Source organism: Nanorana parkeri, unplaced genomic scaffold (assembly GCF_000935625.1).
Source record: "Nanorana parkeri isolate BGI_ZX_2015 unplaced genomic scaffold, ASM93562v1 scaffold214, whole genome shotgun sequence".
In the NCBI taxonomy this organism is placed as follows: domain Eukaryota; kingdom Metazoa; phylum Chordata; class Amphibia; order Anura; family Dicroglossidae; genus Nanorana; species Nanorana parkeri.
In genome coordinates, this window is record NW_017306482.1 from 1530971 (window position 1) to 1556371 (window position 25401).

General features: G+C 42.6%; 1 protein-coding gene across 5 annotated transcripts in view; it reads left to right on the forward strand.

The window, feature by feature from the left end:
* The window catches only part of PAX8 (paired box 8), a 35159-nt gene that overhangs the window by 9249 nt on the left and 509 nt on the right, over nucleotides 1-25401 (forward strand). Inside the window, exons 3-12 of one of the 5 annotated variants that reach the window (XM_018555800.1) lie at nucleotides 4426-4476; nucleotides 5770-5935; nucleotides 8649-8849; nucleotides 10271-10353; nucleotides 12278-12403; nucleotides 14607-14782; nucleotides 14866-14986; nucleotides 16800-16988; nucleotides 18127-18225; nucleotides 22818-22907. In XM_018555800.1, coding sequence (XP_018411302.1) covers nucleotides 4426-4476; nucleotides 5770-5935; nucleotides 8649-8849; nucleotides 10271-10353; nucleotides 12278-12403; nucleotides 14607-14782; nucleotides 14866-14986; nucleotides 16800-16988; nucleotides 18127-18225; nucleotides 22818-22907 — 1302 coding nt within the window. The remainder of the gene's footprint in view (nucleotides 1-4425; nucleotides 4477-5769; nucleotides 5936-8648; nucleotides 8850-10270; nucleotides 10354-12277; nucleotides 12404-14606; nucleotides 14783-14865; nucleotides 14987-16799; nucleotides 16989-18126; nucleotides 18226-22817; nucleotides 22908-25401) is intronic. The other 4 variants (XM_018555802.1, XM_018555801.1, XM_018555803.1 and 1 more) reach the window with 4 other exon arrangements.

Genomic DNA, 25401 nt, shown 5'->3' on the forward strand with positions numbered 1-25401 from the left:
TATATATATATATATATGAATGTAAATCGCTGGATGCGGAGAACCTGCATTTATTTCTATACAGAGCTGTATGCAGGTAACGCTGTATACCCTTGTACAGCCACTGGCTTCTATAGGAGGCTGCCACTGACTTCTATTAGATGCCGCCATTGACTTCAGTTAGAAGCTGCTGATGACTTCTTTAGGAGGTTGCCATTGACTTTAATTAGATGTTGCCATTGACTTTTATTAGGCTGCCATTGATGACTTCTATAGGAGACTGCCATTGACTACTATAGGAGGCTGCTATTGACTTCTACAGGAGGCTGCCATTGACTACTATGGGAGACTTCCATTGACTTCTATAGAAGGCTGCCACTGATTTGTATTAGAAGCTGCCATTGACTTTTATAGGAGACTGCCATTGACTTCTATTAGAGGCTGCCATTGACTTCTATATGAGGCTGCCAATGACTTCCATGAGAGGCTGTACACAGCACCTGTGGCTCCATGGCAGGAACAAAAATACAGAAGAACTTATGTTGTACAGCCTCAGCCTCCTGCGGTCATGGACCCTAAGATGGAATTTCATCTAACATTGGAGAGATTAACACAAACCTGACAGGGGTTTAATCTTTTCCACTCTAAAACAAAAAAACCTTCTCTTTAGATAAACTTTAAATGATAGATTTCTCCCAGTCACCTGCTTGAAATTAATTTATGGATTCTATATAGGTTGAACCTGAACGACCTGTGTCTTTATATATAGCGCCAACAGTTTGCGCAGCGCTTTACTATGTAATGATGTACAAGCTGGAGCAAGGTGTGCATCCTGTATATGAAAGGGACATTCTTATAAAAACAGCCTTTATCTTTTGCTACAATTAAACATGACTGCTGGTGGTTGGAGCATTTCAGGCACTGAATGCGCAGCAAATGTGTTAGATGTACAATGTGGTAGGTTTACCGGTATAGGCAACCTTGACACGCCATCTGTGGTGAAACTACCAATCCCACCATGTCTTTGCCTCTGGGAGTCATGCCTGTGGCTGTTAGAGTCTTGCAATGCCTCATGGGACTTGTAGTTTCACCACAGCTGGAGTGCAGAGGTCGTCTACCCCAGAATAGAACTTAATTCCCAGCATTCAGATTCTCAGTTGTTGAGCACCAGCACACCCACAACTCAATGCATACATGGTGGGACGTGGTATGGGTGTGTTGGTACTTGACTTTGTGAAAAGTCAAGCTTTGCTTACTAGGGTCAAGCAACTCCTGAGCTGCTCTATGATTAGAAGAATGGGACAACATAGTTAATTAAATACAATAGATGTCCCTGCTGACGATAGACATCTTGCAACTCTAAGGTGCTCAGCACCAGTAAAAAACTACTCCTTTTAGTCAACACTGAATTGACATTATTCATACTGCCAGAGCTATACATAATCAGTATAGCATATAATAGGACATATAGAAATGTAGATTATGGCAATATACAACTCTTACCAAATCCATGCACAAAACAGGAGTTATATCCCTCCCTCACTCTATTCAAAACAAAAAAAATGGCTTTAGTTCTACTTTTAGGGTTAAGTGCTTAGCATGGAGCTTGTTACGTGTAAAGGACTAATTTTAGGGGATGGTTAAGTAAAAAAGTGTTTGGGTAAGGAAGCAGGGCAGGGGTAGGCAAACTCTGGTCCTCTAGCTGCAGTGTAACTACAAATTCCAATAGGCATTGTAAGACGTGGACAGCCACAAGCATGACTGCCAGAGGCAGATGCATGATGGGATTTGGAGTTTAAAAACAGCTGGAGGGCCGGAGGTTGCCTACCCTTGGTGTAGAGGATACTTTGTTTTTTGCACTACTATTAGAGGAGATGTAGATCTGAGGACCTAATTGATCTTGATGCCAGAACCAGGCCAAACAAAAGTATGTCAGGTACTCATTGGATCTGATGATCGCACCAAATGTCTATGGGCGCTTGTAGTCTAATATGTCACTTCTACTGTTGATATAGAGAGCACAACAAAGACCCACTGAGACAGTTCCCAAGGTGTCCTCTCAGACAGGGAAATGTCAGCTGATCTTCAGGATTGCCCATTGACCTTCAAGACTGGCCATTATACCATGAATTAGACTTTATCCTCGGTGTCTTATAGCCCATAAATACACATACAATGGAGGCTTGCCATGATCCAGTTACTAATGAAATGTTTGAATCAGTCTGTTTTATGTACCATACACACCATTAGCTTCTGCATAACATCTGGAGCTTTATCATGAGAATCTTAAGCAACTCTTTTACTGTTATTTGTGCAAATAATAAGACAGCTCTTATACAATCCCGGCATCACATCCCTGACTGGTAAGATCTGCGCGGCTGCGTTTTTTTATTATTCGTTTTCGCTTTCATCATCTTTATATCTTTGTAATTGCAAACACTTGCAGGTAGGACCTTCCCACCATTTAATTGTCTATTACAATATGTTAATCCTTCCACCTTTATTATTGTGACAAAATTGTAAAGCACTGCAATGTAAGTTGTCGTTATATAAAGAATAAAATTGTGATGATAATACTCATCATTGATAAAACGATCTTCAGATTAGGAATAGTGCTGAGAGCTCTAACTCCATGGAGCTTGTATGCAGGTGCCAGGCTGCTCTTTGCAATGGCGTCTAGAACAAAAACCAACCACTGTCCATTCTGATTACCCACCAATGACAGAAAAAGTAAAGCCATTTCTTTACAGCTATGCAATGCTGTGATCTTGTCATACAATGATGGGTGAATAAAGGTTAGAAGTGCTGTCAGGTTTGCAGGTTTGCTGTCTCTTGTCCCCATTGGAGGGAATGAAAATCAGGAAGGGTCACCAACACTCCAATAGTGATGCCAGCACGTATTATATTGACGCATGTTCACATAATCACGAAGCAAAATGATGTTTCGGGGCCACACAGGGTCTCTTCATCAAGCAAACAATGTGAACAATGTGGGTCCCTTGTGTGGCCCTTGTGTGGCATCAAAACCTAATTTTGCTTGAACATTTTGTGAACATGCATCAATAAAAAGACGTGCTGCCATCACTTTTGGAGGGCTGGTGACCCTTCCTGATTTTCATTGCCTTCAAACGCGGCACCAACCACTTGTCACTGATGCACCTGACATATCGGAACTTTTTGGCGGTCAGGAGTGCGATGGGATACATACAATATTTTCCATTGGAGGGAATTCCTGACGCTTCCTGTACCAGTAACAAGGTTGACACCAGGACAGGAGGTAAGTGCAAATTATATCAGGACCATGGACAGCAACAGAAACCTGACATAGAACCCAGCCCTTTCCTACTCAAAACTAAAAAACAAAATACTGTATCTGGATTTTCACTATGATATCACACAGTGTAACATAACAAATTTAGTTAATTGAGGGTTCATTTACACTGAGCCATAAGGCTGCATATTAATAATCTAGGGGCGAGTGGGGATGATGTGCTGAACCAAAAACGTTCTCTAGTCAAATAGGAGCCATATTTGGGCTTGATGGCTTGGTTCTGGCAGCTCTTTACATAACGGGGCACTCCAAAGGGTGGGGATGCCCAAAATGAGAAATCCATGTGAATTAAGTCTAAAAAAGAGCAACAGGTAATTGTTTCAAGAGTCCAAAAAAACATTATTGGCTTCAGAAATGGCGAAGAAGATATGCACAGATAATGCATTTCATTGGTCAAAAATCCCCCTTCATCAGGGCTTAAGCAATGGACAACAGGACACTGATGGACTATAAACTTGCAGGCCCTGCGCATAATCCTATTTCACATGCGGGAGTGGACATTATTGGTGTGAAAAGATCTTTACCAGCAGTTCAGCATTGTATGTATCATCTAAAGCAGTGTTACTCAACTTCAAGTACCCCAACAGGTCATGTCTTCAAGTTTCCCTTCATCGCACACTAATGACTTAATCAGTATTGCTGATGCCACTAGTTGGGAAAGTGAATTCCACATTTCTAAAGACTGTCATCTAAGATATTGTGAAGACGTGACCCATTGGGGATATATAAGAACTGGAGTTGAGAAATTATGTTCTAGACCAGCCTTTCTAAACCATTGTGTCATGGCACCGTGGGGCGCCTTCTAGCTTCCGCAAGGGTGCTTCAGGATTTTCGCACAACATCATGCCTTTAATGATGCTAATCCAAGGAAGGCGATTTCCAGAGTTTGATGTATTGCATGGGATCCCTCCTTAAAATCCATACCAGACCTCTATCTGGGACAAGGGTCTGGTATAGATTTTGGAGGGGCCACAGATCGCTTTCTAAGCTCTTCCTTTGGGTACTTGCATATACATAACCTAAGGATTATTTTGAGACATTAAAGCCTCACATTACCCCAAAGTAACTTTATTCATTTGAGTTTTGTTGTATCTTAACACTGCGTTTGTCCACAGAGCTCATCACAGAGGGAGGCCGCACAGGACCGCTCAGCTCACTGCATATAGGTCAGCAGTTACATCTATTAATGTTATGTGCAGCATGCAGGGTCACCCACCTACAGCACTGGGGGCACACATATAGCTGAATCCTTAGGTGTTCTATACAGTACAGATGAAATCAGCTTTCACCCATTCACAATGTAGCATTATAGAGAGGTTTTCATATCACGTAGAATTTATAGGACAGTACTAATAGACAATTGGGTTTATTTGCTAAAATCACATTGGCTGACATTTTCCCCTGGCCTTTTTGCCTTTAGTAAGTCAATCCAATTGACCTAAAATTAAGTTTGAGGAAGAAATCCGAACTATTTGTACATTAGTTGTATCATCTATTGGGGCTGGATAGACTTACGGAGCAAGGCAGCCAATGCTTCCCAAGATTTCCCCAAGCATAATCCCAAGCTTAATCTCAGAAAAACTCATGTTTCAATGGAGCTATAGTAATACCCCTATCCGGTGGCTGGATACTGTTAAAGTCCGAAAATGTAACAGTTGCAACAAAACACTTGGATCACATGGCAGTTGGTCATATGATCAAATTTACAGGCATTTTTAGTCACATGGCCCTTGCTGAAATAAAGTGTTAAGCCACATGTTAAAATCTGATTGTATAATCTAAAAGATCTATCAACAATTATGCAGTTGAATGGTCTGCCTGATTGGATACAATGTTCTGCCTGATTGGATAGTTACGGTAGGCCCTCATATTACATAGCCTTGATAGATATAAAATTAATTGTACAGCTAGATTGTATCATTTATGGGGAACCTTAGACCTCAAACTGACCAAGACTCCCCTTCTTTAAAGATCGTGTGACACGTTATGTAGGCACTTGGTCACATGAATGGCTGTTGTGAGATCCAGGATCAGCGGTTTTTGCTGTGGTGGCATTCCGTAGCTTCTGTTACCTGTTATAAGGTTCTGGCAAGTATTGCTTTATCAGCTTTCAATTGCCCATACCTGGTCCACCTATAGCCTCCCTCTTCAAAAATACTTATATTGTGCAACCATTAAAAGATCCGGGAGTCAGGAGTGTCAGGCAGGCCTGTTCATTGACCCTAAAATAAGGTTCCTATCAAACTACATTGTCTAATCTTGCTGAGGGATACCAATTAAAGCCCACATCTAGCCTTCAAGTATTCAGCCATCTTTTTATTGCCTAGAACACACCTCATCATAAAGCATCTTAAACATGTTTGACCAGCAGTCTATGTTAGATGTTGTCCCTTACTATGTGTGAAGAATGATCCTAATATGTGCATTAGAGTAACACCAGCCGTGTTTCCTTCATCCAGGTCATGGTGGCCTAAATCAACTAGGAGGAGCATTTGTGAACGGGCGTCCCCTCCCAGAAGTGGTGAGGCAGCGCATTGTGGACTTGGCGCACCAAGGCGTGCGTCCCTGCGACATCTCGCGGCAGCTGAGGGTCAGTCATGGATGCGTCAGCAAGATTTTGGGCAGGTAAGGAGCCAGGAACCCAGACATCCCATGGGAGCAGAGTGTCCACCTAACTAAATCTCCATTATATAGGGTAAGGTCCCCACTATAATATTGTATACTAGTTCCCTAATATTAGTGAGGCAGCGCATTGTAGACTTGGCGCACCTAGGCGTGCATCCCTGTGACATCTCTCTGCATGCTGACACATCATGCTGACACATCAGTCATGGATGTGTCAGCATGATTCCTGGCAGGAAAGAAGCCAGGAATCCAGACATCCAATGGAAGCAGAGTGTCCACCTAACCAATCCCCCATTATAAAGAATAGGTTTCCTACTATACTACTGTATACTGCTTCCCTAATATAAAAAATATCTACCTTATTGTGTTATTCAGTGTTATTCAGTATAAGATCCTTCACCACCTCAATACAAGATGATTCAAGAACCCTTATCTTTGTAATAGCCGAAAACAGACATTTTCTGGCCACACACATTTTGCCTTAAAGCCTATCTCCGAGAAAAAACAAAACCTACCCCCCGCATTGTAAGGGTTAACTGCTTATTTATGTTTAGGGGACCGATCCTTGCTCCCCCAGGAGTTGGCGCTCACCGTTTCCCCCTTCACTCCAGCTCATGGACTGTCCCTCAATGCCCTCACATATAATGCAGGTTTATGGAGCCTGCATTGTGCATGATGACATCAGCGGGCCTCCGTAATGGAGGGGGAAAGAGGCTGTGGGCGCGGAACTTGGAGCCAAGTACTTGCTAAGTAAAGCCTACAATCTTATGGACACAAATACACCACAGCTGGGGCTCTCGGGCAGAACACAATACCAGTATATTTTCTGCTGTATGTTGATATGCCTGTATTTGTGTCCATGGGAATGAGCCCTACGAAGAGCCAGCAGGCCACACATCCCAAAATACACTTCAGCCAGGGCAACAGAAGTCTTTTCAATATCCCATTTACTAGATAAGAGAAACCTATTTTATTTTTTATTTGTGATCAACGTAAAAATTGTCTCCCACACACATACACATCCCACGTAGTTACTCCCTGTCCTTGTTACCGGTATTCTAGGAGCAATGAGATAGAACAGTGCCGTCATACAGACTGCCTCAATGACATGAAATGAATTTATTCACAAATGAATAGCAATCAAAAATAATCAGAGACCCCCAACTCCATCCAAAACTAAAAATAAAAACTACATTACTATACCTCATGGAGAATAAATATGGTCAGCACAAGACTTGTGAAACAGTTTTACTATACTGTATGTATTACCAGTTATTGTTGTTATGATTACAGATCTCATTTCACAATTAGAATGTACATATATCCAGATTCTGTTTGTCAGTAGGCTTGGCATCATTGGCATCATTGGCATCTTTTGGTCACACTCTATACAGACTTCTTAAGCAAATTGATTTTTGTTAATCGATTGCAAAGTTTCTTCCCTGGACATCCTGCCAGTGACAGTACTTCCTTTTGAAGGCTGACAACATTAAAATCATATAGTCTAGCTTACTGACCCTGAATATGGGTGTAAATGAAACATGGTCAAATTCCCCAACCCCCTAACCCAAAAGCGGCTTCACCACTCACCTAATCCATGGGGTTCTTCTCCCCGCAGCTTCCTTTTTTCATTTGAACTCGACATGGCCCGCGCGGCTGCATCATTCATTCACAGATCCATTTACAGGGTGTGGCATAGGGCAGTGGCGTCACAAGAGGGGTGCAGGGGGTATGGCCCGCACCCGGGTGCCACCATTGGAGGGGTGACACCAAAATGACTGATAGTCATTTTGGTGTCACCCCCTATGAATAGTCAGACACTCGGTCGCGGAACGAGAGCCCGACAGTGTCAGTAGAGAGGAGGGGACCCGGCGACATACCTCAACCCGCCGGGTGAACATCCCCTCCTCTCTCTGCCGGAGTCTATCACCAAGATGGCCGCCGGCAGGAGTCAATAAGACGACCGCGCATGCGATGACGTCATCACGCACACACGCGGCAACGTCACGCGCATGCACGATGATGTCACGGCGGGGTGTCACCCGATCTCCGCTCTGGGTGTCACCCAGCCTCAGGACGCCCCTGGCATAGGGACTCATGTATCTCAATGGGGCACACGTGTGGTGACATCACCACTCTTGCAGGGGGGGGGAAGAGTCTACAGGAGCCTGCCCATGGCACCCTCAATTCACCAATTATGGGTGCAGCTTTCTGCAGGCATGAATGCAAAAAAATCAATATGTGCACTTTTTTTTCTTTTATCAACGCATATGCATTTAATAACATTGTTCAAAAGATGGACTATGCCTTTACACCACTGCCTTGTAATTAGCAGCAGCGTTGTCAGACTGCCGTGTGCACACCTGTAGTTGGGGTGTCTATCAGGTCTATGAGACAGGTAGCTCAATGGCCAACTAAGGGAGAACACAAGACAGGCTGACAATGTCGCTGCTAATGGCAAGACAGGTGCTTCTTACCGTTGTCACCGTTCAAAAGTAAGTGCTGTTACAGGCAGGATCTCCAGGTAAGAATCTTTGAAGATTAACAAAAATCAATTTACTTGCAAAAACTGTATAGAGTATTTCCTGATGCCAAACCTGTTAAAAAGTAGATTATGGGGTTTACATACAATTCATGTGACCGTACCTAGTGCAATCATGGGGCAGGGGCAGACTGATGGTTTTGGGTAATTATACCTTATTTTGCATTGGAGTAGGTACTATGAAACAGGCAGTATCCGGCCAGGAGTCATTGGTGGTTCAAAGCCCAAAGTTGCTACCCCTAAAGTGGTGGAGAAGATCGGCGATTATAAGCGGCAAAACCCCACCATGTTTGCCTGGGAGATCCGTGACCGGCTGTTGGCGGAGGGAGTCTGTGACAATGACACGGTGCCCAGCGTCAGCTCCATCAACAGGTATCGTAAGAGGATACAATGTGGATTTAATCTGAACGTGTATCTGTTTGGGTATTGGTGGGAGTATACCCTGGTGCCGATGTGACTATGCTTCTTGTCACACCTTGAATACGGGTGTCACATGAAACATGCTCAGAAATGTGCACTTAGACTTTAAAGGCTAAGTTCATCGTTTGGATCATGTCTCATGTTACATGTTACAAGCATGTCACAGCATCTGCGATATGGAGGAAGTACAAGCCCCATTTACTACTATGGCAGAGCAACATGTAATTCTCCATGAAATAAAGAACTCCATGGAATTACAATGGTGTAGTGGTTAGCACTTCTGCCTGGCCGCACTGGGGGTCCCTGGCTCAAATCCGGGTCAGGACACTATCTGCAAGGAGTTTGCATGTTTTCTCTGTGCTTGGATGGGTTTCCTCCCACACTCCAAAGATATGCTGAAAGGTTAATTGGCTCCTCTCTAAAATCAGTCCTGTATGTATGCACATGAGATAGGGACCTTAGATTGTAAGCTCTTTGGGGGCAGGGACTGATATGAATGTGTGCTGGGTAAATTGTTGACGCTATATAAATGCCTATGAATGCCTGTACCAAGGTACAGATATGGGTTGGAGAGTCTGCAGGAGCTGGAGCATTGTACCCATGATCCACTGATCATGGTTGTGATGCTTTACCTGTTGTAATGCAAAATAAATAAATGTATATTTCTTCTTTTAGGAAGAAGGGTGCATTTATCATTTTTTCTCAAAAAATTAGCATTGCCTTTACGCTTTCTGTACACTTTACTTTTGATAGTATGGTCTCTGTTAGCTTTACCAAAGCTATGTTAAGTGACGGCCTACCTAAAAATCTGTTCAGTCAGGAAGGTATTAGTAGATCGAAAAGAAATTGTACAAATCAGATTATAACATGTGAGGCCTAAAATGTCTGTAATGTTCCTGAAATGAGTATTTACTAGAACCATAGTGGTCAGGGGTCAGTTATGGAAAACTCAAACTGGGAATTTCTAACTTAAGGGTTCTAGCCACAGAAATATGAGACAACTGCCCAATATTGAGGCACAAACAGGCTTCAAAGATCTTCATGACTTATACATATCTCACTGAAATGCATGAACAAATGGACAAACAAGTAGTAATGTTGACACATTAGTACCATGGTGTCTAATTGAATCAGACAATTATATTTCATTTCCTTACTTGTAGTGACAATATTTTGCACTAGGCACTTATAAACTATATTGAGGAGATTGATGCATTCATGTGGTTTGTATCTGCGGATAATGATGCCTTTATTTCAAATGATTCAGAATACAGTGTCAATGAACGGGAAAACTGGGTTGAAGGAAGTGATGACTGTGATGTATTTAAAGACAACGTTGCTAGTACCTAATGTCCATATCTTTCTCTTTACAGAATAATACGCACAAAAGTCCAGCAATTATTTAACTTACCCATGGAGACCTGTGTGAAATCCTTAAGTCCAGGACAAACTCTGAGTAAGTCAGTAGTAGAATTGTGTAATTATCATGTCTGATGGTGGATATTGTCCTAGCTCTGTAAAGGGAGAGCAGGTTTAGTGTCTACAGTAGCTTTTCTCAACTTCTTTTTTTTTTTTTTTTTTACCATGGAGGGACCCTTGAAATAGCTTTCCGGACTCGGGAAACCCCAGCTAATAATTGTTATCAGGGTTATTCACAAAAGGGTGAAGAGTTTGGAGAAGGCAGGAGAAGTGAACAATCTAGGACAACATAGCCGATTTGGAAATATTCTCCAATTCAGCCCACTTTCCAGTTCAGCGATATTGTCCTGGATTGTTCACTTCTCCTGTCTTCTCCAAACTCTTCACCATTTTGTGAATAACCCTGTATATCTTTAGCTCACTGTACATTCATGTGATAGTCACTGGGAAAAATGCTCCTTACATTCACGTTCATTGGAGAGACTACCCCCCAGCCTTACAGATAGCTAAAAAGATCATTGTTGTCAGGGGTTACTTTTTTGGGGGAGGAAAACATTTCTTGTTGTTCAAGGAACCCCCAGCAACCCATTGGAGGAATCCTAGGGTTCCATGGAACCCTGGTTGAGAAAGGCTGGTCTGTAGATAGTATAGTAGAAATGTAATGTTCACGTCCAATTGGTAGGACATGTTTGGAACATTTTTAAGGTTCACATCAAATAGCATGTGGCATGAAACATAAGCACAGTTCCAATAATTAAACTGGCACTAGTAGAGTGGCTGGTAAATACTCCCTGCTCCCTGCCATGGTTCCTGGTCCCTAGGCAGACCGTCTGATTGGTCAGGCTGGTAGTAGACCTGGACCAGGTTACATCTGCACCTGTGTACAGCTGGGAGCTCCCACCCCAGCTTAAAGTCATATATCAAGATAATAGCACCCAGGGCGGATCTCTGCAGAAGTGGGACAGCTCCAGAAAGCCAACGGGGGAGGGGAGGGGGGGGGATCTGTTCTGGGTTGGGAAAGTTGCATTTGCTATCTTTTTTATCCAAGTTTGAGGGAGAAGGGCTAATATCTTTTTTTTTGCATTCTTTATTTAAAAGTTTTTTCAAAATACAAATATTGAGCATAACAAATAAACAGATACAAAAGAACAAAAAGAGAACTTTCAGAAAGTACAAAAACAGACTTCCCAGGTGTGTCTCAACACCCATCTCCAAAATGGACATACTGATGACAATTGAAGAGTCAATGACTATAACAATGAGTATAAGTTGATGGGGAACGTACTGCGTCTGTACATCTCACAACTGCTGTAGCTAAGGGAAGACCGATTTCCCGGAAGGACGAGAACAGACCTGCCAAGATACCCAAAGAATGATGGTGCTTGTCAGGTGTGTCCCAGCCCTAGAGGTTGGGTCGGGGCGCATGTAACCCACCACGAATGAGTCTGGCTACTATCTTTTTAATGTAGATGTGCTTTCAGCTATGCGGTATAGGGCAATGCTTCAAGGTCACTGCACCTTTATACATTAAAGTCACAGTCAAGCAGCATAATCTACACCTGTGGAATAGGTTTGATGAACTATACATGTAAATTTACAACACCAGTGTACAAAGATTTCTTTAATAACCACTCCAAGGAAACCTGTCCCAGGAGAAATGAGGGGGCTGCCATTGCTGGGTTCCTTCTGAAAATGATAGCTGCCTGGCTGTCTAGCTTGAATACTCTGAGATGATGACATAGAATGAGGGTCTACTTGCTAGCATTGAGAATGGCAGGTGGTCAGTATAACAGCCAGGCAAGTATTTTTTCTCAAGGCTGGTTTTATTCACAGGTACCTTATGCCTATGGAAGATCCGCTATCTGAGTATTTTGGTAAAAGGCTGACTAGAAATGCATTATACTGGAGACAATTTGTTTTCTGTAAATTAATTCATAAGAATATGTCTTCTTTCTTGACAGTTCCCAGTTCAGCTGTAACTCCTCCTCAGTCTCCCCATTCGGACTCCCTTGGCTCTACATACTCAATCAGTGGATTGCTGGGGATAACACAGCCCAGCTCTAATGGAAAACACAAACTGGATGACAGTGAGTGCAAGGCCTGATTCCTTCCATATTCTCTATGACTTGTTATATTATATTGATTAAAAAAACACCATTGATGTGCAGTAATTAATACCACCAATCAGAAACCTTCTTCCATTAGGATGTAGTAAAGAAAGCAACATTTCTAATTGGCTTTAATAAATTACAGGGCTGAGTTGTTAATGTCACTGCAGTCTTACATATACAAATATACTGCTGCCAAAACACACAATCAAAGCAGGGATACAATTGATTAAGTAAGTCCAGAGAAAGTCCTGCACACAGCATGGATTGCCTGAAAATGTATTATTTCTTCATATATAAAACTTCATAAAAATACAGCAGTAAACAGTTCAGCTAAGGCATTTCAGCAATAACAGACTTAATCAAACCTAGGATTAAGGCTCTTATGGCTGAAACGCATTAGCAGAACTAGTTACTGCCATACTTTTATGGAGTTTTGTATATGAAGAAATAAGACCCTTTCAGACAGCCTATGCTGTGTGCAGAACTCTCTCAGGAATTACTTTCTGCAACTAGGTAAGCAGGCACTTTGAACCTGACACCAGTGATCCCTGAAAGCTGGAATTAGGTGTGGAGGTGGAGCGATAATATATTTTTCTTGTTTGACATAAAAATGATCATCGAGTAAATAAACCTGAATCTGTAAATAAATACTAAGGAGGATTTATAAAAACAGAAGTAAAGGCTACTGGAACCAAATACGAGTCAATGGCAATATCAACCAGCCAACCATATTCTTTAAGAATGAGAGGTGACCCCGAACTTGCTGCTATGGGCAGCAGCTTCATTTTGCTCCAGTTTTCAGAATTCTGTTCTAATAAATAAAAAGTAGTTATGGAAAAGAAGAGGCTACTTGGAACATTGTAGCTACACACTTGGGGATTGATTTAGAAAACCTGGAGCCCAAAAAAGGGTTTGAGTCAAAGTGAATGCCAAAGCAACTCAAAGCAGCTCAAAGACATCTTGGAGCAACTCCCTGAGCAAATGAAAGCCCCATACCAACCAATCAGGTTTTGTCTTTTATTCACTGGAAAACAAGGACTCTGATTGGTTGTAATGGATAATAGCTCTACTTTAGCCTTGCTTTTCAAAAATCATTCTCCAACTTGAATTATAATTTCTGCTTCCATTGCAATACAATAACTACCATTTTCTTTTTTTGTTTTAATTTAAGATTTTTATTGTGCATAAAAAAGGTATACTGTATACAGAAGCAGTATAATTATCACAATAAAACTCAACAAAACAATACAAATACAGAGAACAATGAAAAAAGGGGAAAAACCACATAGTACACATTTCGTCAGAGGGCATGAAATGAAGTGCAAGGAGCCTTCCCAAGAAGAGAAAGTCAAATAAGCTTTTCATCCCTTCAAGTATAGCAAAAAGGTGGCTATATGTGTATCACTAGGGATACACCCCAACTATATTTGTGGGGGATTGGCATTTATCCAACAAATCTCCTAAGAACACCGCCAGGGCTCATTCCAACATCAAAGTAGAACCTGATTTAGGTCTTACATATTGGTCACCACAACAAAAATGACCCCACAGAGCCCATAATCTAGAAAATTTGTCTAGTTTATCTTGCTTAGTAAAAAGGAGTTCCTCCATTTCAGTAATATAATCCACCTGATGGACCCATTTGGTGATCGTAGGGGCCCTAGTGTCCCTCCACAACCTGGGTATCAGTGATCTGGCTGCATGTATCAGATGTTTGCTAAGGGATTTATCTGGTCCCACAGCATCCCTTTCAGGGAGATGTAGTAAGTATACTCCAGGTGTAAAAGTCAGCTGTACTCCAGTGATTTGACAAATAAGATCATGAATCCGCCTCCAAAAAGGCTGAATAAGGGTACACGACCAAAATATATGGAGCAGTGTTCCCCGTTCGGATTTACATCTCCAACAGATCTCGGGCATTTAGGGTCTATCCTGTGAAGAAGTACTGGGTCCTATACCAACGAGTAAGGATTTTAAAATGAGTTTCTTGGGTCCTACTACTCACCGTGCATCTTCCCAAGTCAAATTTGAAACATCCAGATCTAGCTCCTTCCCCCAAGTTACTCTGAGGGTTTCAGATAACATCAATTTTCTAATGCTCAAATAGCTATATATAAGACAACATCCTTCCTTTTTTCACACAACATTATTAAATAATCTCTGTTTTTGTGGCTCTCAGGTGATCAGGACAGCTGCAGACTCAGCATTGACTCTCAGGGTAGTGGTGGACTGAGCCGGAAACATCTGCGGACAGAAGGTTACATTCAGCACCCTTTAGATGGGTTGGAGTGCCCCTTCCAGAGGCAACACTTTCCTGACTCCTACCCCTCGGCTAGTCACAGTAAAGCTGAGCAAGTGAGTACACCCAAAGATTGTGTCATTGCTCTCATCATATACACTCTTCACTGAGAATTAATTAACTGTCTTAACATTTAAAGGCTCTCTATCCTCTGCCCCTCCTCAACAATGCAATGGATGATGGGAAATCAGCATTGGCCTCTTCTAACGCCACTCTCAGCAGGAACCTGTCTACACACCAGGGGTACTCCTCTCTCTCAGGTAAGATCTCTGGCCAAGTCTGTTCCTATTCCTTAACTGTCCATTCACAGGCTGTGAGCAGGGAGGTGACCAAGCTGTATTGTGTAATTGCAGAAAAGTCAGGTCCCCAACCTGTATAGCAAGCGTGTGTAAATTTAATTAATGGATAGACAGAAATACAAACCTTTAGCATGGAACTCCCAAATACGTATTTCTACTGTATATTCAGCCATTTACCTGGATGCTAAGCTTTAAAGCCTTGGTTCTCAACTGGTGGGTTGTGACCCAAAAGGGGGTCGCGGCCCCGTGTTCAGTGGGTCGCCGCATGCCTTCCATTTTTCTAGGTGAGAGGCTCCTCTGCCTCCCCCTAGCGCAGCGCCATCCATTCTTACACCGAGCAGCCATTCAAAATATGCTGCCCTTTGCCGAGTGTCAGCTTGAGCTGGGGTGTGCTGGGGGTATGGCCGCGAGGGAGATCCATCCATACGTGCATTGCTTACAGCTCCCTCACATGTCCTGTAGTGGTGCCTGGACTGGAGTGACATCACATTCTGACTCCCGACACCTCTACAGGGCATGCTTTGGAGCTGTACAAGCAATGCACATATGGACGGAGCTCCGTCACAGTACAGCAGCCCACACTGCCGTGCCTTCCATTGCAGTGGAACTTGGGTCGCGACTTAATGACCGAGGACAAATGTGGGTCCTGAGGTTACACAGGTTGAGAATCACTGCTTTAAAGTTACCAAATTGCATTGAAAGGAAAGACTTATGTAATAGGCTTATACTGTATATACTGTACATAATGTTTCTAATTAGATGTGTATATATCTTTACATTATAATACTCATGATGTTGAAGGTTAGTTCACCGAAAAAATTATATTTCAGTTTTTGGTAGGCTACAAAGGGTGAAACCCCCCATCAATGTTTTATATATATATTTTGAAGACTCTATTGGTGAGATCTATAAGCTGGCAATACATAGCATGTATGGAGGAATCTCTCACTGATCTCCTTATGGAAGGTTGGTAGGTGGGAGGCTGCCGACATGGCCACCCATTGAGCAACGTTTTGCTGATTCATCCACAATTGGACAAAAGTTGTTCAGTGTATGGCCAGCTTTAGTTTGAGTACCTGGATCTGCACACCCGCTGTGACCATCACTAGAGACTTTCACCTGCTGTGTTGAATTTTTTAACTTAGTTTGTATTATAAATAATGCAGCAGGAGATCCTGGAACACACAAAGGTGGGGGGAACGCCCAAATCTCCCAGAGGGACAGTTGGCAATGATGGCAGGGAGATCTCACAGTTGGGTTAGCTAAGACAAGCCAAGGGCTAACCATAACTAAACATCAATTTTGAAAGGACTGATCGTTACCTAAGCAGGGACTGCTATGTATACTCCAGATTGGTTTTGCTTAATAAAGTTACTTGTGAGTGATGTCACCGGCAGCGTGACCTGTTTGTGATTATTCTTGATTGATTTTATATTATTAGATGCCTAATCCTCAACCACCAAAATCCATCATGGAAAAACTCCAACCATTAGCATATGTAATTTATGAGGTTTGCATTTGGTTAATCTGAGAAAAATAGACAAAATAAATACAACATTGAAAAAAACCTTATTTTCCTCTGATTGGGAATTATTATAAATTTAGCACACAAAAAATTAATTTTGCAGAACCATCATAAGTCATTAGGAAATACATTGTCATTACGTTCACAGTGGGATTTGATATTTCACAACGCAGCTCCATTAACCAAACACATACCCCACGCTTGTTTCCTTTTGGTATTTTAAGTTTCCATCTCATTTCATCATTACAGAGCTGTCATCATTCACCATTAAACAAGAGCCATCTGACAGTTCCAGCACAGGCTCCACCCCTACGTCATTATATAGCCCCGCCTTTTTGGATCTGCAGTCGATCGGTTCGGCAGCTGCGGCCACGCCCTTCAGCGCATTTTCTACCGCAACCTCTGTGTATGGACAGTTCACAAGTCAGGCAGTTACAGGTATGGATGAACTGCAGGTGCTACAGGATTCACAAATGCAGTAGTATGTTGCCTAACCCATCAAACTCAACAGAACAGTAATTGGACTCTGTTGGATGGAAGTCTCTAATAAGGAAGTACCGTCATTATCTTCTGACCACAGAGACCTTTCACATCTCTTAGAAAAAAAATTAAAAAATGGCTGGAAAGGGGAAACTGTAATTAAATGTCTATGGGCCTATGGGCATGCAACCGTCCACCGCATCCCCATCATATGCATGGCAGACTTCATGGTCTTCATGCAGGAAACATCCAAGTCATAAAACCAGAACTCCAGTTGACATTCCAAAGCCACCCAACACACTTGATTCAATGGGGTAGTTTTACTAAAGGCAAATAGGCAAATGTTAATTTTGGAGGGAATTTTCACTTAGCTTAATGAATGTGGTGAAAATTCACTTTGAAAAGAATACCCAACCACGATAAGAAGAACAGTATTTTTGCTTGCCCATGATTGGATGATGGAATTCAGCAAAGATTCACTAAGCTAAGGGAAAATTATTTTGCAAAGTGAACAGCCCATTTGCCTTTAGTAAACCAACCCCGTGAGCTCCATATAAAAAAAACAGCTTTTATTTTTGTAATACAACTCTTATAAACTCATAAATCTGGTTTTTAAACTAGCTGGTGGAATTATTTGAAGTTTGATAGTATACCAGGTTCCCATGCTCTAGATTAGAGTTTAAATCAGGCATGTGGTGGTGAGAGGGCCCATGCTTCAAACCAAGGGGAAATGTGAGTGGGTGGGGGACTTGGCACAGAGTCTGCAGAGCCGTGGGCTCTTCAAAATGAAACCTCCATATCCTGCCCACTCATACAACACAGCAGAGGTGGTTGGATCAGTTGAGTATGGTTATGTACATTCCCATGCAAACCTTCTAATCTATAAAATACAGGTTGGGGTAGTTTTTGAGCTGTTCCCTCATTTGTTGCATGTTTGCTCCTGGTCTATGACATGGAAATATTAAAGCCAGACTCAGCCAGTCAGCTAGTATTTTCATCCCTTAGATTTTTCTCATGATAGGTATACTTTAAGTCTTCCAATGTTACCTTGGGTTGCTACAAGGAACAACAACATTTCCTCTTAACTTTTTCACAGGGCGTGATGTTGTGGGGCCAACTCTGCCAGGGTATCCACCACACATACCCAGTGGTCAAGGAAACTATGCTTCATCTGCTATTGCCGGAATGGTTGCAGGTATGTTATGGATGCCTTTCTTACAGCTTCCTCTGGTTTCGCTTCTGTTCTATGCTTTTAAGTTATTGCTTTCCAATGTGCCGAATGTAGTGTCTGTGCCAGATGGGCAATGAACAAGGTAATGGCCCCCTAAACAGGCAACAATCCACGATCTAGTAAAAGTTGCATTTACTGACTTCTGACAACTATTGAGCAGGGATCAGGTTTTCAAATCATACAAGTATTTCCCATACCTGAAATTTCTATGAGGGGTGAAACCGTGTTAGTAATGTAGATCAGATAACCCTGTTTAGTATGGTGAGACGTAATATCGTTAGAGCTTTGCAGCAATCTGGTCATGCTGTATCTACCAGAAATCCACATTGAAAGAAACATGGGTGTTTGTTGTTCTATGCCTGCAGTTCTGTCAGGATTGTAAATATGTTGGCACATGTATAGGGTACCTGTGACCTCAGCAGATGCGAATGGTTGTATCCTTCTAGATCAGTGATCTCCAAACTACAGTCCTTTGCTTACACTGGTCCTTGCGGAACTATTCCTTCCACTAATGCCAACAACTGGACACAATTCATCTCACTGACACCATCAATGGGGTGTAATTCCTCCCATTGACACCATTGCTAGTGCACTAAGTCTCCCACTGAAACTGTAATGAGGCACTATTCCTTCCATTGATTCCAACGATGGGATACTATTCCTCCCACTGACACCAACAATGGAGTATTATTCCTCCCACCCACTGATCTGAAATAGGTAATTTTCTCTCAATCACTCTCAATTGACCACTGAACCTGGAGCATTGTTAATTCCTACTGATGCTGGGGTATTTTCTACTCCCACTGTCTGCCCCCCCCCCTGCATTCTTAAAGACAGTGAACTGGCCCTTTGTTTACATAAGGGACCTGTTGGTAGAGGAACAGCTCTTGGCAAATTCAGGGCTTGTGTAGGTGGACAACTGCAGCTTACAGGTGGATTTATCTTGTTTTTTCAGATACTTCTGATCAGGTGCTTCTAGCAGGCAGTTGACCTCTTTTTGGTCTGCAGTTGACCTCCCTCTATGCTGGCATCAAGCTGCTTTGGCATTCCCCTTGCCTTGTATAAGGATTAAAGCAGTTCTAATTCAAACAAAAGCCCAAGTACAAAGTCCATGAAACATTTTCAAGCAGACTGAACCTTATGATTAGCTCTGATGGTGTCTACTATTTCCATAAATGAGCATTGTCATAAGAGCGATGGGATGGGGGCACTTTGCACATTCAGATATTTTTCCTAATACCCAACCACCAGGTCTATCTGTAAATGTATCCATAGACATATGATGATGATTCCTCCCCAAATTGGCCGCACTAAGAAATAATTGCTCTATCAAGGAATACCAGCAGGCACTCTTGACAAATGTTCCTCGGGGAATAATTCAGCTGGGTTAGATTTTCTCCAGCCGGTCGCTATTGTTTATCTCAAGATAAAACTGGAACCGGAGACATCTGCACATTTCCTTCACAATAACCGAACCACACGCATGCTAAGGTGGCACTAACGTCTCTGTACACGGACACATCAATGTTGTTTGGTCCATTATTAGTTTATAGGTCTTTTTCTTTGATCATTTTATATTTCGGTTTTGTCTCGCTGGTACCGAATTCCTTTACTGTTAGATGCCGCCATATTTAGCGGTTGGGGGTTGTGCTCATGGGGGTATCAGATGAGGGTATCTATTTATCAGATGCCAGTTAGTGCATATCTATAAAATGATACCATTGAGAATATGGATGACCCCAGGTGACCTCTACAGGTATATTTAAATGAAAGAGAAATGCAGAATTCCGAATTCCCCCCAACCCCACCCACGCAGCTCACAGCTCCGGAACCTGCTGAGCCAGCGTGTTACTGTGTTACCACGGAGATGCGCTTAATGCAGCGTTAAAAATATAAAGTACTTATGCCCCCTCCCCAGCCACACACACACCCGCACGCACACACTCCTTCCTCTCCTGGAGCGTGAAATGAGATTGGTCAAGATAAATAAAGAGAAGCAGTTATAGTTTAACTCTGTGTGTATATGAGACAGAACCGTTCTCAGCTCCCAGTAATCTGCATGCCCATTTACCCTTTATGTATGCGTGTTAGGCTAATCTACTTAGGGTTTAGGATGCTTTGGGAAAGATAATGAATAATTTTATTTGACCATTTTAATATACCATTTTTTGTGCATGGATTTAGTAAGAGTGATATATTGCAATAATCTACATTTATATATGTCCTATTATATGCTATACTGGTTATGTATGACTCTGGCAGCATGAAGAATGTCAATTCGGTGTTGGGTAAAAGGAATTCTTTTTAAGTACTGGTGCTGAGCCTTTAGCATTGCAAGCTATATATCATAGGCAGGGATGGCCATTGTATTTAATGAATTAGGTTGTCCCATTCTTCTAATCATAGAGCAACTCAGGAGAAGCTTAACCCTAGTAAGCAAAGCTTGACTTTTCAGGAAGTCAATTACCTACACACCCATACCACATCCCACCATGTCCACATTGAGCTGTAGATGTGCTGGTGCTCAACGTTACTGAGAACCTCAAAGATGAGAATGAAGTTATATTCCAGGGGTGGGCAACCTCGGCACCCCAGCTGCGGTGAAACTACAAGTCTCATGAGGCATTGCAAGACTGACAGCCACAGGCATGGCTCCCAAAAGCATAACGGGATTGGTAGTTTCACCACAGATGGAGTGCTTAGGTAACCTACCACTGTTCTATTCTATATTTTGACATAATGGGCCAAACAGTATGATTGCCTGAAGCTGATACTGGCCTTTTTTTACACAATTTGAATACTGCTGTGATTGTTGGTCCACGATCTAACCCAGAACTATAATAATTAAAGCTTTTATCCATGCTGTGACCCCTTCCAAATTCACCAGTGATTCATATGAAGTATTTGACAAGGGACAGCATTCCTCAGCCTAAATCTGAGCTGCAAATCCTAATGGCCATTCAACCTAAATAAGATATTTGAAGTCTATCAGACTGCTTCACCTATTGGCTTGTTGCATCTAATGGAGAAAGAACTGTATGCATTAGTTCCTGGCTCTGTTCTTGCCAGATGTGTTCCCAGTGTTAGATTTACTATTTTCCCCATAATCAGTAGATATAGGCTCAACTCACATAAGCTTATTTACATTTTGTCACAGCCAGGTGATGATCAGCAAATGTTCCTTGTAGGAGGGGTGGTCTTAGCAGAGTGTTACATTGGGAGGTGGTCTTAACAGAGCGTTACATTCGGTGCCAAATGTCTTGAGTCAAAGGGCTTCAGTAACAGAAATTTGGCCTCGGGAGGTTCAGCCCTCTTATAGGCAGTCCCACTTGTCCTGTTGCATTCTCCATAATTTTAAATACATTATGAGAGTGGGACCCTCCAGTAATGTCTAGGACAGATGTGGGGATTCTAGTACACAGATCTAGTGGGGATTCTAGTATTGAGATCTAGTGGGGATGAGGGGATTCTAGTACAGAGATCTAGTGGGGATGTGGGGATTTTAGTACAGAGATCTAGTGGGGATGTGGGGATTCTAGTACAGAGATCTAGTGGGGATGTGGGGATTCTAGGACAGAAATCTAGTGGGGATGTGGGGATTCTAGGACAGAGATCTAGTGGGGATGTGGGGATTCTAGGACAGAGATCTAGTGGAAATGAGGGGATTCTAGTACCAAGATCTAGTGGGGATGAGGGGATTTCAGTACAGAGATCTAGTGGGGATGTGGGGTTTCTAGCACAGAGATCTAGTGGGGATGTGGGGTTTCTAGGACAGAGATCTAGTGGGGATGTGGGGTTTCTAGCAGAGATCTAGTGGGGATTCTAGCACAGAGATCTAGTGGGGATGTGGGGGATTCTGAGAGCACTGAGTGATTTAAGAAACTGTGCTTGTGTTGGAAGTCTCCAGCATCTACTAAAAAACAAAATATCAGGTTCGGGTGGACTGACCTCTTATGACTGTGGAAGGAGCTGAGCTGGGGATACCAGCATGGGGAAGGAGATACAAGACCCTGGCAGGTGTTTCGGTACTCATTAGTTCTTCTTTGCAATTTTTATAAAAGAAGAAAATAGACGTGGTCATGTAATGAGGTGTGTAGAAGGATAGGTGTTCGCTGGTCTAGTCCAAATCAGGAGCTAGTGGCCTAGCTGGCGGACAGTTCCTGTCCTAAGGTGACTACACTCACCCCCTGTTCTGAATCTGTGTGGGAGTCACCCTAGGACAGGAACTGTCTTGTTAGCAGGATCACCAGTTGAAAATAAAGGGGAGAAAAACGAATGCAGCCACCACATCTAAGGACCGGTTAGCTGCTATATGTTACATTTTTGATCTTGTGCACTTCAAGCATTGATTTATCCAGTAAAGCTTCCACGTATCCCAAAAACAGTTACCATTGGACTCACATGGGACCTGCTTTACCTAAGCTGACTCTGCAGTGTGCATCTGGGAGTGCAGGGTGCCCTATGAGTGAGATATCAGCCGCATTGCCTCGTAGCACTGTTAAGGTGAGATGTTGTGCCTGCTGTTCTGTGTGACCTGACAGCTCTTGTTTTCCCAGCAGGAAGTGATTACTCTGGTAATGCATATAGCCACGGGGCTTACGCTGCATACGGAGACAGTTGGCGGTTCCCTGGTTCCAGCCTGCTAAGTAAGTACATGGGAAATAATAGGTTTTGTAGCACATTTATAAAAAAAAAAAAAAAAGGAGAAGCAGTGACATTTTTCTTCAAACTCAATGCCCTTTTCCACCAGATTCCTCACTTAGAACTCCCCGCCACTGGCTGCACCCTGTACTATCCAGGTATATGAGAAGGAGCACAATGTGCGGTTACCCGAAGCAACCAATAATCATCTTTAATATTCTGTTACCAATACTGAAATGTGATTCGTAGTTATAAGTATTACAGTTCACGCAGCTATCCCTAAATAACTCAACATTTGGTTAAATGGTCGCCAAATGTTACACAGATACAGCAATGTATTCCCACCTAGTTATTTCTCTATATCAGTCAGAGGTCACACTATCATGAATTGAAGAAAAAAAAAGCCTGTTAATACTCATCAATACCTGATCACCTTCCCAAAAAAAGAGACATGTCTGTTTTAGCAAAGCAGGTTTATTTATTTCTATAATAGGGATTTGTATACCGGCGACAGTTTTTGCAGTGCTTTACATACTATTGTCTGTGAAGGTTCATTCATCCAGGTCATGGGATATCTGTAAAAAAATAAGTCAAGGCAACTGGACTTGCTGTATTTTTCTTGAAGACGTTACACTGGTCATCCGACCAGCTTTCTCAATGCAGAATGACTTGTACAAAATATTCCCTGGGAATAAATATGGTGAATGTCGCTCCAATCCGCATAATCTGTTAGTCACAACCAGGTGTAGATTTCATTTGCATAATTGGAGCTAGGAGCTGTTAGTAACCTGCCCAGAGAGAGATGTTCAAACAGCATTGTACGCATCCTGGACCGGGAGGAGGACTGGTGTAAAAGAGGTGTGAAAGAGGCCATTTATGTAGAGATGGAGAAGCCAAGCTTGAATAGAGGTGGTAGGGGGGAGTGGGGGGACATCTATTATCTGCCACATACAATGCTGTTTTAACACCTCTCTGGGCAGGTTACTAACACCTCCTAGCTCCAATTATGCAAATGCCATCTACACCTGATTGTGACTAACAGATTATGCGGATTGGAGCGACAGTCACCATATTTATTCCCAGAGAATATTTTGTACAAGTCATTCTGAATTGAGAGAGCTGGTTGGATGGCCAGTGAAAGGTCTTCAAGAAAAATACAGCAAGTCCAGTTGCCTTGATTTATTCTTTACAGATTTACATACTATTCATTTACATCAGTCCCTGCCCCCAAGGAGCTTAAAGTTTAAGGTCCCTATCGCACAAACATTCACATACTAGGGCCAAATTTAGAAGGAGCCAATTAACTTTCCAGCATGTCTTTGGAGTCTGGGAGAAAACTCATACTAGCACAGGGAGAACATGCACACTCCATGCAGATGGTGTCCTGGCAGAACTAGGATTCGAACCAGGGACCGTTGGTTCCATCACTGCAGCAAGAAAAGTGTCTATTGCGTGTCGCAGGACCAAGGAACCAACATTTATAAGAAAGCATTTTTTAACAGACATGGCTCCAACCAGCACAAAAAGCACTTTAATTGCTTATAATAAACTTAGACTTAGTCAGTAGACTGAAAACCAACATCTCAGTTTGTGGTGAATGATGCCTGGAAGGTTTTATCCCCTAACAGGTTCATATCTTTAGGGGACTTCAGTGCAAGACCTCTGCACCTGAGTTCCCAGGTTTATACACCTCTCATAGGCATTTAGATTGTAAGCTCTCAGGGGCAGGGCCCTCCTTACCATCTTGTCTTGAATTGTATTGTGATTGTAATGTCTTCCTTATATTGTAAATCGCTGCGCAAACTGTTGGCGCTATATAAATTCTGTATTATAATAATAATTAAAGTGTGGGGGGGTCCCAGGCTCCATGCTGTATACACCTGCTACTGCCATTAAGGGGGTCCTTACTTCCCCGCTGGTTTATATTCCATATAATGTTGCCGAAAATTCACCAGCACTAGAAACATAGCAAACGTGGGCGGGGGGTACCCAGCATTCAGAGGTGGAACAAAACCAGCAATCAATATAAAAAGTCTGGGGGTGACTTATGCCCCCAGGTTCCACCTCTAACTCCATTAGTGTGCTGCCCCAAGTTGCACTGTGCTGCATTGCATGTCTGCCGGCAAGGTGCTTTGGAGTGCCATTCAGAATGAATGGTGCCACATTGCACCATCGTATGTAACGTGCTTTCCAGAAATGCATGCAATACGGCAACGCAATAGTTTGAATAGGACCCTACCGTTTGTTTTCTTTATAAAGCAGACACAGCCAGAGTAGAAAAGCCTGTCCCTGGCCAGTATTCTGTAGAGGGGGATCTTTGCTCTCTGTTGAGAAGCAGTGGTCTCTCTGCAGTGGTCAGACAAATCCCCTTGCAGCATCAGACCTAGAGCACTGCAATTTAGAAAATTTGCCTGCTCATAGGAGGACTCTTGCTCTGACTTAGCAGGGGTGCATGCTGGTGCATGAGAGGCCACTGCTTCTCCACAGAGCCCTTCTCTA